The sequence below is a fragment of the Ctenocephalides felis genome, unplaced genomic scaffold, assembly GCF_003426905.1.
Source record: "Ctenocephalides felis isolate EL2017-DRISC unplaced genomic scaffold, ASM342690v1 CF-g0.4_SCAFFOLD_01886, whole genome shotgun sequence".
NCBI classification, from domain to species: Eukaryota; Metazoa; Arthropoda; class Insecta; order Siphonaptera; family Pulicidae; genus Ctenocephalides; species Ctenocephalides felis.
Window position 1 is genome coordinate 153,983,690 of NW_020538040.1, and position 15,180 is coordinate 153,998,869.

Genomic DNA, 15,180 nt, shown 5'->3' on the forward strand with positions numbered 1-15,180 from the left:
ATCTACGACGTTGCTATTGGGAGATAAACGGCAATGCTTGGAAATCTATAACAAATTTTTTTGTTGGTAGTTCTTTTAGTTGTGAGCACTTTTGTTTAGTTTACGAGACTTTGATTGAGAATGACATGTCACAATATTTATTTTTGTGAACAAATAATTTATAATAAAATTTTTATATAGTTGGAAATTATTAATTTTCAAATTAAATCATTTCCACATTGATGAGCGATGGCTTGAAGATTGCAAATGAGCGCGGATCAAGAATTCAAAAATATATGAACAATGGTGCGAAGATTGCTCCAACAATATTTCAAGTAGATGGATCATTGCTGCTTTCGAAATTCAAGATATTTACTAGCTTTTTTGTCTGAATCTGGTCATCCGTTGGTTTACTTAAAAATATAATTACTCAATAAAAGCTTACACCTGGGTAGGGTAAAAGGGACGAAATACTAGATCAAAGTTATTCACAGTGTTTACAAAAAAAAAACACACATTTATATACACATATTTATATACTGATGATTAGCTGAGAACTAGTCAGATAGTTCTTTATTTGATATGTGTTATTTGTTGTGACATAATTATAATACAATTTATATTATATAAATATTATATATAAATATATATGTATATATATATAAATATATATATATATATAAATATATATATATATATATATATATACATATTTAATATTGTTGGCGTATGTGTTATGGTAATATCCACAAAAGGCGATTGAATTTGATATCTTAACCTCAAGTGAAAATTTGATACCATACTGCTTGATATAGAGCTTCCCGTGGTTGGAATCGTAACAGGTCTAGTTTGTGCTACTCAACGTTCCTATCCATTACACTTCGACAGGCTCATATAAATAACATTTTTATTTCCAGTATTAATTTACAAGCTGTTATAAATGACATTCAGTTAATGATTTGGATATTCATAAGTGTGGAATGCCCTTTTTATATTTAGATTTTAGTTATTTCCTCTACAACTGTATGCATAATGGTATCCTGGTGAATTAACCAATTTGGCGTATATCTATGTGCACCAACTATTTGTCGCAACAGTTTATTTTAGAAGCGTTGTTCACGTTTATGTTACTTTTTTCACTAGATGCCCACAATTGCATACCGTAGGTCCATATCGGTTTTATGTATTAGAATTTTATTATAAACTGAATAACGAGATGATTTGAAATATACTAGTATGTATATGAGGATAAATGTAAAAAATATATAAAACTAAGGTTTATACCCGCTCGAAACAGAATACGATCGCCGTCCATCCTCTGTTGTATCACGGACGCGGATCGGGTTTGCATAGTCGCCGTCTTAACTGTAAAAAGGATTAAAGCGCGCGCACGTCCCGATACCAATATTGCAGAATGTGATGTAGATTTATTAGGACGCGAATCCCGAGTCTTGATTATTATTTTTTCATTAAGCAATATTCCTTTTTTTCTTAATTTTTGTTTTCCTTTTTATTTCAATCTCTTGTATACACTGAATCTTGGTCGAAGTATAGGAACTCTTATCGCACGTATTATGCAAGATGAGGAATAAATGGTGGAAGATACGAACTAATTTCTTTTTTCATTTAATCAATGTTTTTTTTTATTAATAATGCAATTACAGAAAAATTAATAATGATTAAGAGAAAATTTAGAATAACTAGTGGGGCGCATGGCACCGTGCCTTAAGGCAAATTGCTGGAACTTTCCGTACCAATAATTATTATTTTTTTAAAAACGATTAACATTTTTGAAAAAAATTTACTTCGTAAAAATTAGATTTTGACAAAAAATTAGTTTTTCTAGATTTTTTCTTTTTTTGAAAAAAAATGTTTTCTTCATTTTGACATATTTTGTAAATTCTAAACTTTTTTTAAAGCAATCGTACTGCTTTAATTAAAAATGAAAATTTGATCAATTCTTTATCTTGTCAATACAAGTAAATTGATTTTTGAATTATTAAAATTGGCCGCTCCGTTCTCTTAAAAACTGTGTTACTGTTTTTGGCACTTTTTGCTTCGTATCTTTGGAACGGCTAGACCTGCCTTTGCCAAAAACTAATCAGCACGTCTCCTTATCAATACGAACCGAATGTTTTTTGAATTATTCAAATCGGTTGATCGGTGTTCCCAAAATCGTCGACAAAAATTTGTATCCGCACACACACACATACACACACACACACATACACATACACACACACACATACATCTATTTTTTCTAAGGTATACCAAAATTATTGTTTTAACTAAACATTTTGTAATTTTGCATAACTTTAACTAAGATTTTGAGATTTTTTTTTAATCATTTTTGTCATTTTTTATATCTTTAACTTATAAGCTATTGTGAGAGATCTTTATACATTCAGATTTATGGTTCTTTCGCATGAATCAAAAATTTAATAATTATAGTAAAAATAGATATATTGTGTTGCAACAATTTTTTATAAATTCTAAATTGTCATACATATTTCTTCACCAGGATATACATTGCTACCACAGAAATCATTTGAACTAAATATAATTTATTAGTTATTGCAGCACAAAATGTCTTATACTCAAATGTACTACTATCAATGTACCTATCAATTAGTCAAGTGCCGTTTCGTTTAAATAGATTTATTATTTTGCATTTTTCGTAGATTTATAAGAAATTGTTTTCTGAGCATTTGATGCATTTACTGCTACTGCATTGCCACAATCTTGCCAAATTAGAATTAAATGTTTCAAATCAAATCGAATGTTTTAATAAAATAATGGGAAAACTTAAAACTATAAGGTACAATGGTAATTTATATAAATATTTGAATTTTTTGCGCTCACTGGCAGAACTAATAAATTTAAAAACAGATCTGCATGCATTTAGTGTGATGTGAGTTTATTGTTAGCTAACCCCAAAAAAAGCTTGATCATTCCAAGAATTATTGTAAAGTATCTATTTATTTGAATTTATTGGATCAAATTATAGAAAGTAAAAAAATACCAAGGGCACATAATAAAATAACGATAATCTTCAATTAGTTAGGCGGCGTTTCCTTTAAATAGATTTAACATTGTGTATTTCGTAACCTCCGGTCGTTTTTCTCATTCGTATTAGTTGAGACAAGCGAGCTGATTTATATCCGCGCTACAGTATTTAATCTTGTCTATCAGATTTATATCTCCAGTATCATTCGCAGGTAAACATGTTATAAATTAGTAGAATTAACATTAATAATATTATTTTTGACTGCTCGACAGAAGATTTATCTCGCGTCTCAAATTCGGAGCGATTCTGTAACGAATGCCAGCCGCGAAACGATTCGAATAAATTTAGTGACAAGTGTCGCAATGAAGAGAAAAAGTCTGAAAATAAATCTATTTTTTATACAAATTTATATATATATATATATATATATATATATAGGGTAGCAAACAAGGCTCAAAGGTCTGTGGGTAAAAAAATTCATCTCCGATATCTCAAAAACAAAAAAATTAAGAACTTTTTAAAAACAATATTTGAAAGTAGAGGGCAAAATATGTACAATAAAGTAATATAACCTGCCATTACCTTGATTTCAACGACATTGCTATCGGGAGATAAATAGCAAAATTATAATAGAAGTGTTTGATTTCGTTTTCGATTGTGAGCACTGTTGTTTAGTTTACGAGAACTTAATATAATTTTTAAGCTGACGATATTTAAATGTTTTATAAGATGTAATATTTTTATTTTAAAATCAACAGTTTTTTATATAATCTCTATAAAAGCTTTCATGTGGGTGGGGTAAAAAGAACCAACTGAACTTTTACCCTGGCAAAGGTGTAAATAATAAAAAATAGTAAATTAAGTTAAAGCAATTTTTTATGAGAAAATTTACATATATATCTATTCCTATATATTTATATTTCTGAGGAAATACCAGATGAAGGTTATGTACAGTGTTATCTCTGTAAAAAATGTTTCCCTGATGTATTTATATTTTGCGTTGGTTAAATAATGTAGCTATAATTTTACAAAATTCCTTTAAAAATCAAAATAGGACATTGGACCTGTTTGACCCTTGGCGATCCCATTTTACCCCTCCCATGTGGTAAAAAAAACAGCAAAAAAATAGGTTTCTTCAATGATCAATAAGCGGTGAGTTTTACTGAAAATAGTCAGATATGTGTTATTTGTTGTGATATAATTGATTTGGCTTTTCCAGTATAATTACTGAAAATTAAATTGGTACTTTGTGCTCGCCCTACCCAACGTAATTGTCGCAGTGGCAATTTTTAATATTGCAACCGTATCTTTTTAGGTTATTTTCTAAAAAAAAATATTTTTTAATAAACGACGCAATTTTTCAATAGTATTTTTTATGTACTTTGGGTGAAAATTTTTCTTATTATATCGTAAGAGGCTTTTTTGAGACTTTGGCTCAGATTTTGCATTCCCACATGTATGTATTCTTACAGTTTTTACAATAAAATTATCAAACATAAATATGTTAAAATTTTGATATAAATTTTGAATAATAACGTCATAAATAAATTTAAAAAAAATTGCTCGCAGCGTAAAATTTATATAATGTTTTATATTTTATGTTTATATAAAATTTTTCAGTGTCAATTTTTAAAAATGCCACCATATCCTTTTAGTTTCTTATTTTTTAAAAAGAAATATTTTTCATGAAATTCATTTTAAATTTCCAATTTCCAAAATTTCTCTTTGTAATAAGACAAGAATCTTTTTTGGAATCATTTCTTACAATTAGCATTCATTATTACAAAAATAAGGGATGACTTAATACAGCTTTTAAAATAAAATATGTAATTAAATATGATTATATAGAAATTAAAAATAATATAATAAAAGTTATAAAGTTATTAGTGAAATTAAGTAAATTAAAGTTGCATATTGAATCACAAAAATGCAATTTCAAATTTAACTATTATACATTCATAAAATGCTAATATTTCGTATATATATACATATACACACACGCTCATATATATATATATATATATATATATATATATATATATATATATATTGAATGGTAGAGTCTTGGATTTGTGTATATTTTGTAGAGTTTCGAACAAGAATCCAAAAATAATACAAAATAAAAAAACAAGAAAAGTTTTTAATAAACAATTTCTTTATTTAATTATTTGTTTACTGTCAACGTTTCGGAACTAGGTACGTTCCATCTTCAGGACATCTGTCAAGAAACATGATCTTGATAAGATTTAAGCAAACAATATGTTTAAGAATAGAAAATAGATTTTTCTTAAATAATAAATTAATTGTAACAAATAATAATGTACAGAAATATGATAATATGATCAAAATGAAAATAATAAAAATAAATGAGTGGATTATCAGAACAGGATATTAATATATATATATATATATAGCTATATAGAGCTATATAGCTATCCTAGGTACAGGTACGTGCGTAATCATTTAAAATCTCTAATAAGTAACAGTATAATCTACAGGTAAAAGATTTCCTTCTCGTGCCCCCGCTGCGACAATATGATTCGTAATTTGTTAACAACTGTTTTGACATAACATTTTTTGGGGCATGAAACGGTCACTTTATTATATGTATAAATATAAACGTTTGTGAAGTCGAAAATATGTAAAGTCATAAAAGCAATAAAACGAAATTACTGTAATCCCTGTTTGCTAGAAGGGTTGTCCTGTAGGTGCCATAACAAAGTGGATTGACAAAAGGGTTGGCTAACACGGTGTTCTCTCTGGCAAGTGGATTATCTTCCATTAGCTATGTAAACCTTTTAAGTATTAACTAATCTTATATTATTGATTCTGAAGGTTGAATGATTCTATTGTTCATTTGACTTGTGCATAATTAGATTAAACTCAATTTGTGTTAAGAATTTAATTCTCAAGATAATCGCTCATGCGCTAAGGACCATCATAACGAAGTAGCAGCAAGACCGTTGCATTATTTTTCGAATGTTGTATTTCGATTTGTATTCAGTTCAAAATGTGTTCACAAAATAGTTACTAAAAAGTATATTTAGTAACAAGTATATTAAAATTAAAAATAAAGCATTGGATCTGTTTGTCTCCTGACCGTTCCATTTTGCACAGCCTATGGGAATTGACAAAAAACATTTCTACAATGATAAATTAGCTGCGAGTTTTACTGAACAGAGTCAGATAGTTGTTTGTATGATATGTATCGTTTGTTGTGATATAATTTATTTGGGTTTCACAATGTATTTGCTGAAAGTCAAATTGAACCTTTGTGCCCCGCTCTGCCTATAGATAGCATTAAAATTTAGACATGTTAGAAAAAACAACCCAATAGTTTATTTTCCATTTTAAATAAATTATAACAATATTTTAATTTTTATAATATAGAACTAGAATGCTTTTTTTTAAATAATAAAATTAAGATTTAAGTTTAGTGCTCGCCAAATAATAATGTTGACATAGATTAAGTAGCGATTATCTTCACAGTTTTCTATAGTAGTTTTCTGTTAGTAAGCATATTTTATGTGATTCGAGGAAAACTAGAGACCCAATAATAATATGGAAGTAGAAATAAACTACTTCCAACTTTTGTTTAATGTTGCTATTATGTTTGAAAATTTTATTCAGAACGTAACATAATTTATTTAACAAGAAAATATGCATTTTTAATTAATATGATATAAAAATAAAATGTGTTTTTTTGACTAATGAAATCAAGATATAAATTTTATTTTAAATAAAATCAAGTATCTATTTTCATTTCAACCGTTTTTGGTAGATAATTTGGAATATTTGATGTCCTTCCACCCCTTTTGAATTATATCACTTTCAACTTTTGTTTAAATTGGTGTTTTTTTTTTGAAAAAAAAAACAATAAATTAGAACATAACTTTATTGCAAAAATATGTTTAAGTTATTAACTCCAAAACTATTTAAAAAAATCAAGTTTTACTTCTAGTGATTAAATTTGTAATTTCAATTATATTTACATTTTATAGATTGCATTATAATTCCGAAGTAAAAATAGCCTTTATCAAGCCTTCATATATCAATAGAAAATTTTTAGTATTATAGAAATTGTAATAATAAATCCAATATATAGAGATAGGACAGCCGTTTGGGTTGCCATATGGAAGTCATTCTCGTTAAGTTCTGTTTGATGTTGAAAATATCTATAAGAAAATAGATTACATAGATTTTAATCTTAGTATAGTATTTAAATATTTTGTTCTAAATTATTTGATGTAAGTTTAATAATAGGAAAATTAAAAGAGAAAATATGCAATTGTTACTAATGTATAGTTTTCCCTTTATGAAAAGCTTTCAATTCGAAATAACTTTTCACTACCCTAAACATAAGATTTTTTAGACTTAATAAGTTCGTAATAATTTAGACTTAACAACAATCTAATCATAATTATAGCGCTTTGGCATATTTTAGGATGTTAATATATCTTACATTTTTGCTTAAAATTTGAAAGGAAATGACTGCATATTTTTGTAACTAGAATTGTCTTTATTTAGCTAATATGTTCCGTACGGAAATTGAAAAAATGCACTGTATAATTTAGAGTTTGGAATTTATTTGAAGAATTCGTAAATAACAACTAGACATGAAATTTTTCCTATTTCCTATTGTTTTCAAATGAATTGTCTGTTGTTGTCAAAAGAATGGAACACTTTGGTATGTTTTAGGATGTTATTATTTCTTATATTTTTGCTCAAAATTTGAAAGGAAATAACTGCATATTTCTGCAATTGCAATTGTGTTTATTCTAATGGCATGTACGGAAATTGAAAAAATGCAATGTTTAATTTAGAGGTTGGAATTTAATTGAATTTGCAAATAACAACTAGATATAAAATATTTCCTATTTCCTATTGTTGTCAAATGAATTGTCGGTTGTCGTTTTACATACCTAACTTTGAATTTGAAATAACTTTCTACTGCCCTAAAGATAAGATATTTTAGATCTATTAAATTCAACAATCTATATTATATTCATAGTACTTTATGTTTTAGGGTGTTATTATTTCTAAAATTTTTGCTTAAAATTTGAAAGGAAATAACTGCATATTTTTGCGATTGCAATTATGTTGTACAAATAATATTTTGTACGAAAAAATGCACTGTATAATTTAGAGACTGGAATTTATTTGAATTTGTAAATAACAATTAGATATAAAATTTTTCCTATTGTTATAAAATGAATTGTCGGTTGTCGTTTTACTTAGTTTGTTGTTAATAACTGACATTCTTTATATTTGGTTGTTTATCTTTGCGGTGCATTGTTTGAAATGTTTATTTAATTTTTACCAACACCGAGCTTTATTGCAAATGAAAAATTTATTGTGTAAGTTCAATGAACTTTTGCAATAAAACAATGATCTATTGTCATAGATTTTATTGATATATGTCAATTGTTAATCATACAAATATTTTATTTATACATAAAAATATATTTGATATGAATACTATAAATAATTCTCTATATTTCTTAAAATTAATTTTAAAATAAATAAATTTTATATATATTTTTTTACTGTACAATTTTTTTGACTTACTTATAATTTTATCCAGAATATAACTATAATTAATACACATAATTTATATAAATCTTTTTTTGGCAATATACTGGAAGGCCATTTATAGGAACTTTTAAATTAGAAGGCCGTAATTATTACTAATTATATATACAAATGCAATTTTAATATCACTATAATATATCTATTTTGTATGAAATAAAACATATTTACAAATGTATTCCTACATACAAAAAAAGTATTAGATAAAAAATAATAAATAAAATTATTGGTGACTAATTACCAACTGATAAAAATATAAAAAGGTTAATAATTCAATGGAATGTTTTTTTTTGCTCAGGTAAAAAATCATATCTTTCTAATTAAATTATATACGTGTATAATTCATTGAAGAAATGAATGGCGATAGTAAATATTAAATTTATATCAATGATCTATTCAATAAATAGATAAGAATAAATAATGTGTAAGCATATTAAGAAATTGTTGACATCTTTATGTAAACGTGTTTTATGGAACTTTTTTATTTTTAAATTAATATTTAAACTATTTTGAATGCAATCTAGCGCGAATTGTAAAACCTAAAATCAATACAACTCAGTTTGACGACCACTGATTACGCCTTGGATATGATTTTGAAAATTATTAGATAATACATTATATTTTAATCTCTACTAACACGTACTACGTGCAAGTTCCATAAATGCATTATGTTCGATCTGTGATGGAATCGTACTATCTGCCCGATGTATTCCTAAATCTCTACCATGATGGTAGGTTGGAAGAAAGTCGTCACCTGGTATACCATATGGACCGATCCCAGGATTGTTGTGCAATATTTCTCCAACTGGTGTCTGCTGCTGGTGCATGAATTCATCCGAATTCATATCATCAACCGTTGTAATATGTGTAGGAGATGAAATTTGATCTGATTTTATTGTTTTCTTAGCCTTCATGCGACGATTCTGGAACCAGATCTTGATTTGGCGTTCGGTTAAACAAAGGGCATGAGCTATCTCTATGCGTCGTCGTCTGGTCAAATAGCGATTGTTTTGAAATTCTTTTTCCAATTCGAGGGTTTGGTAGCGGGTATAGGTCTGGCGTGTACGTTTGGATGATTCTTTAGGAGATGTCTCTGTAATTAATAAAAAACAAATTATAAACATTGTCAGTGTAATACAAAATAATGACAAATAGTTTTATATTTATGATTGTCAGTCCATGTTGCCTAATTAGTATCTGACTACATAATAAAACCATGACATGTCAAAGAATGTTATTTAAAATTAAAAAGCTCTAAAAGTTGATCAGTCACTTATAAAATATCCGATCAACTTTGATAATGTTTATTGTTTATGTCATTACCTGGTGCAGCTTTCATCCAGGGTAGATATGCACCATCTTTTGCTCGGGTTTCTGATTTCATCGCCATATTGTCGCAGTCAATCTCCTCATTTCCTGAAGCCATCTTGGTTATAGGCGCCTGCAGATTGCTCTCGCATGACGCAGCAGAACTGAGACAAGGCGAGGGTGAATCAGCAGGACCACAACTTGTCGAAGTTGGCGAACGCCCCGCCTCAGGTCCAGTTGATTTTCCATAATATCCACCACGATTACTGTACAAAGTGGCGCTTGTTTCTCCTTGAAGAGCCCTGGACAAGATCGAAGGCTGCTGCACTTGACATTCTTTTGAACGGTCTTCTTGTCTAGTTGTAGTGTTTCGTTGGTAGCATTCTTCGTTAAGCGGTGTCTCAAGCATATTTTTATACTCCACCGTATTCTCTCTAGGACTCTGCTGCAGTTGCTGCTGCATTTGATGCTGCTGTTGGTAGTACTGCGTCTTCGCCTCCATGTAATAGGCATCCGCGGATTGCACTCCATTATTATTATTGCTAATTAACGCTGTATTATAATCCGTTGACGCGTATTGTTGATTATATGAGTACCCATGATGTTGAGAATCATATGGAGATGATCCGCGGTTATCCGTTTGCGGGCTATGATTCGCATAATTATTATAAGCATAACTATTCATTCCCATACCATATCCCATTGACTTGTATGTTTGATAAGACGAATCTGAATACCCACGGTATTGGTTTGCAGATTGATTTTCACTGTGCGGATAATACTGTTGATATCCTTGATGATAGTATCCATTTCCATAATTCCAGTTATCGACTGGCGCGTGATGCATTGCAGTAGAACTCATAGTATTGGCACTGGTTAAAAATTACTGGATGACACTTAAAATAATTCACTCACATAACACAAACAAAACGTTATGAAACACAGTTGTTAAAACTTATCAAAAGTAAATAAACAAAATTAATGTAACTGACTGCGAACTGTTCAGCAGCGAGTTTGAAAATAAAATGATTTGAAATAGCGCGTGTCCCTCTAAAAGTGCGAGTTTTTCTGGAGACAATAAAATCGACGTATGTCAACTGTACAGTACGGCACGTTCCCTTATTATTTGCAAGACCTCCCTCTCACATATCTGTGTCCTTTTCTGCCCTACATACCTAATCTGCAGAGTGACCGGGAAAAGAGCAGTGCACCGTTGTGTGCATTATCGGCTGCATTGAAATAAACGTTCAACAATAAACCAATATATTCAAAAATGTTTCCAATGATTTTGCATTCCTTTCGCTAGGATTACTTTGTTGCGAGTGGGAGAAGGACATATATAGCCCTGGCGCGTATGACGTTTCAGTTAGGGGCTGCGGGGCCCTATAAATGTTAAATATACCCTGGGATTTTATATGGGGTGGTATTGATGCCGTACTTGCACGGGTATGCCGTGTGGGGTTTCGATGTATGTTTGCAGATCGACAAGTTAGCCAGCTGCCCTTCATAGAGGCCCGTGCACGCTTCTGATACAGGTTTAGGCGTGTGATTACTGCAACTGTATGCGTGCAAGCGGAGTTAGCAAACTTATCTTAAAATATGGACACAGAGTCGATTTTTATTACCTAAAAGCCCAAATCACAAGTAATTCGTGAAATTATTGACAAAAACTAGTAGTACATACCATCGTTCTTTAAGGCAAATTACTAGAACTTTCCGTATCGCAATTTAAATTTTTTAAAAGCTTCATCAAATTTTGAAAACTTTGAAAAGTTTTGAGAATTTTAAATGAAATATCAAAGCGCGTAAGCGCCGCGTTGCAGTCAAAGCTATATACATGGGTACGTAACCCGCAGAAATATGAACAAAAATTGTACTTATTATAGAAATCTTTATAATAAATCTGGTAATTCAATGCGCATGATCTAATGATCATTTTTGACCGGCTAAAGGCATTTTTTGACTTTACCTGAAAATAAAAGTCCCGTTCACTAAAAAAATGTGTACCGAAATTGTTTAACATTGCATTTGGCTAATTCAATTTCTATACAGTAAATAAATAAAAACTTAAATAATTAAACAAATGTTTCCTATGCTGTACTGTTATATTTTACCCAGTTCGTTTCTGCTCCCGCAATGTTTGAACAAGGGGGTTTTTAAGGCATCGGGAGTCACAACGCTACTTCATGGCATTACCCGATTAATATTTAAACCCTGGCAATAAACTATGATTAATAAATCAATTTACACCGCAGAAATATTTATGACGTATTTACACCTTCAGATCATTTTGTTTTTAAGAAATCAATCATTGACTTTTTCCGAATGAAATCGAAATTTATGGGTACAAAATTGCATCGCAAGTGAATTGGTTGAAAAGTGTGACTAATTCAATAGAGCATCTGTCAACTGTGTTTTTTTTGTGTCCAAATTTCATTTTCTTCAGTTCGAAATGTACTCTTGTCCTTTATTTGCTCGCACCATGAGGTTCTTTCAAGTCCACCGATATTTTGTCCATAGTTCCAACAGTGCGTGACATCCTAATGGTAACCGTGACGATATTGTTTTGTAATACACAAATATATTTCTTTTATATAATATATTTAGGAGTGTTGATTTCTTGAGAGGCACGCGCATTTCGCATTTATGACTTATTCGACAATCAGCCAGTAAAAATTTTTATAGAACACATAAAATAGTCATCAAAAATGCCTGCTCTAATACAAAACTTATCATTTGTTTTTAACAAATATGTAATAATATATAATTATTTTTAGAATACAATTATTAATTTTGTTTGCTGTAGTTGTTTTGATTTACGTTTATGTAAAACTTTTATATGAAAATTTGTATAATGTTTTATGCTATCAAACAAAGTTTATCATTTTTTGGCGGCTAACATTATTAGTGATGAAAATATGAGTAACCATTAATTTTGTCTTGAAAAATTTGAGAAGCAAAAGTTTTTTATATTAAATAATAATTTTAATTATTATGACAAGTAAAACATTCAGTAATGAACTGAACAATAATACAAAAATACAAATACAAAAAACTGCAATAAAAAAATTCAAATTATCCAACCATTGCCAGTGATTAGTTTAAAATCCTATTTAATGATATTAATGAATAGTGCTGAAAAAGCTTTCAAAAAGCAAAAGCTATACGCCGAATCATACTTCGGCCGAAGTATACTTCGACCTCTTATTTCTACTCTCTAACGCTAAGATTCGCATAAAATGAAACAAATTAAGACATTAAAATAGGGCTAGTCGAATAGTGAAACGCTTAATAATTTATAGGAACTACATTGAATTGCGTTTGTAACGCTTAATTAGTACGAAATTTTCAAATTCTATATATGGTTACAATTATTGTATTTCTGGCAGATCATATAATTTAATAGGGGGGCTGGCGTGCAAGTTCTTGTTTATTTTTGTGTAAGCCCGTCGTGGAGTAGGGTTGAAAACGGGGGTTTATTGATGATTCTCCTGTCATATATATATATATATATATATATATATATAATATAGATAAAGCAGTCAGCTTGATATCAGACAGCATGATATTAAACCATTTGAGGTTGTAAATCTCAAACATAATTTCAATAAAAATCGACTTTAGTGGGCACTGCTGCATAAAAATTTGAAGTCAAAAAAGTCTGTTAATCATAATAAGGTCATAATATGTTTCATTTTGAATAGGATAACTACTGTATTGTCTTTCAATCAAGCCGTAGGCTAGAATATCAGAAAAATCTAAATGTCTTCTAAATATAGACTGATCTTAATAAAAAGAAAATCGGGATAAAAATACAAAACTTCTGATATATAGGGCAGGGCAGAGTACAGAGGTCTATTTTGACTTTGAGCAATATTGTGAAAACCACACTAATTATGTATATCACAACAAATAACGCATATCAAACAAAGAACTATCTAACTATGTTCAGTAAAACTCCCAGCTAATTCATTGCTGTAAAAATGTGCTTTTTTCGCTGTTTTTCAAATATTTGTCACCTGGTCCTTTTTACTACATTGTCGGGGTAAATGGGAAGACCAGGGAAAAACTAGTCTAATGTCTTATTTTCAATTTTAAAGAATTTTTTTAATTAAAGCAATGCAAAATATAAATTTTATGGGTACATCTTTTATGCAGTTAATACTGTATATAACCTTGATCTGATATCGTCAAAAATATTCAATCGCAGAGTTGAAATAACTATTTACTTAATTTATGTTTTCGGAAATTGATTTCTTTAACTTAATTTACTTGACCTGATATAATATTCAAGATTTAACAGAAGTCATTTTGACTTAATTTTTTTAAGGACAATAGGGCAATACATTCATACTTCAAACGCATTTTATTATGTTTTTAAAAATTATTAAATTATAATTAATATATTGAATTATAAAAAAATCATTTTCACATAAGTTGTTACTATAAGATTGCAGACACAAATTAAAAAAAAATTTTGATTATTGTGGACTGAAGATTTATGCAATATTTTTGTTGTATCTTCATATTTATAATATTTATGCACTTGATTATAAGATTATTATTGATTGATCATAAGTACATTGATCTTCGCAATATTAGAATATGATATTGCAGAAAAAAGTGATATTTTTATCGTTTAGTAGTGATGACGCTATTGTTGTCGTCCCCACTCTTAGAGAAATTGAAAGATATGCATAGGCTTCAAATAAAAATATTTGACATAGATCAGTTTAGATCTAAATATTCTTAAAATTTCTTCCTCAGCCCTCCGGCTATCGGTCCAGATATATCTGATAGACCGTTGTTCCCAGCATCGCTTCGGTGCGTGCGTCTATAACAAATGATTTTTATTAATGATGCCACAGCGTTTAGAGTATTGTATTATGTACATTTCCTGAAAAGGCGGAATTGTGATATTGTTGTGTGTATTTAATATCTAAATGTATATGTCTGTGTGTGGAACTTCGACAAACCTTTTGCCGATCAAGCCATATGTGCTGCGACCGTACACGGAGCGCGAATAATATATTGAACGTGTGAGAATTGAATTGAGGGAAAATCTCTATAATACGAAATCTGGATATATAGGGTATGCAGTGCACTGCATTTACTCTGGTTGTCAAATGGAAAGATTAATACTCCTCGGCATGTATTTTTAAAATTGCCCATCCGATCTTATTTATTCATTCTAATTTACCAATAATTTTCAAAAGTTAAAACAAGCACGAGAGAAAAATTTATTTTTGCTAATGAAGATTTCTGCCGTCATACATGTTGTTGTGGATCAGTTGTTA

The 15,180-nt window shown here is 29.2% G+C and overlaps 1 protein-coding gene across 1 annotated transcript; it reads right to left on the reverse strand.

The window, feature by feature from the left end:
* Window positions 1-9,160: 9,160 nt before the first annotated feature.
* LOC113376556 (homeobox protein Hox-A5-like) lies at window positions 9,161-10,626 on the reverse strand. Its single transcript, XM_026616515.1, has 2 exons — window positions 9,899-10,626; window positions 9,161-9,668 (listed from the first exon to the last, which is right to left on the reverse strand). The coding sequence occupies exons 1-2, from the start codon at window positions 10,584-10,586 to the stop codon at window positions 9,208-9,210; spliced, it is 1,149 nt and encodes a 382-aa protein (XP_026472300.1). The 5' UTR covers window positions 10,587-10,626; the 3' UTR covers window positions 9,161-9,207.
* Window positions 10,627-15,180: the final 4,554 nt, after the last annotated feature.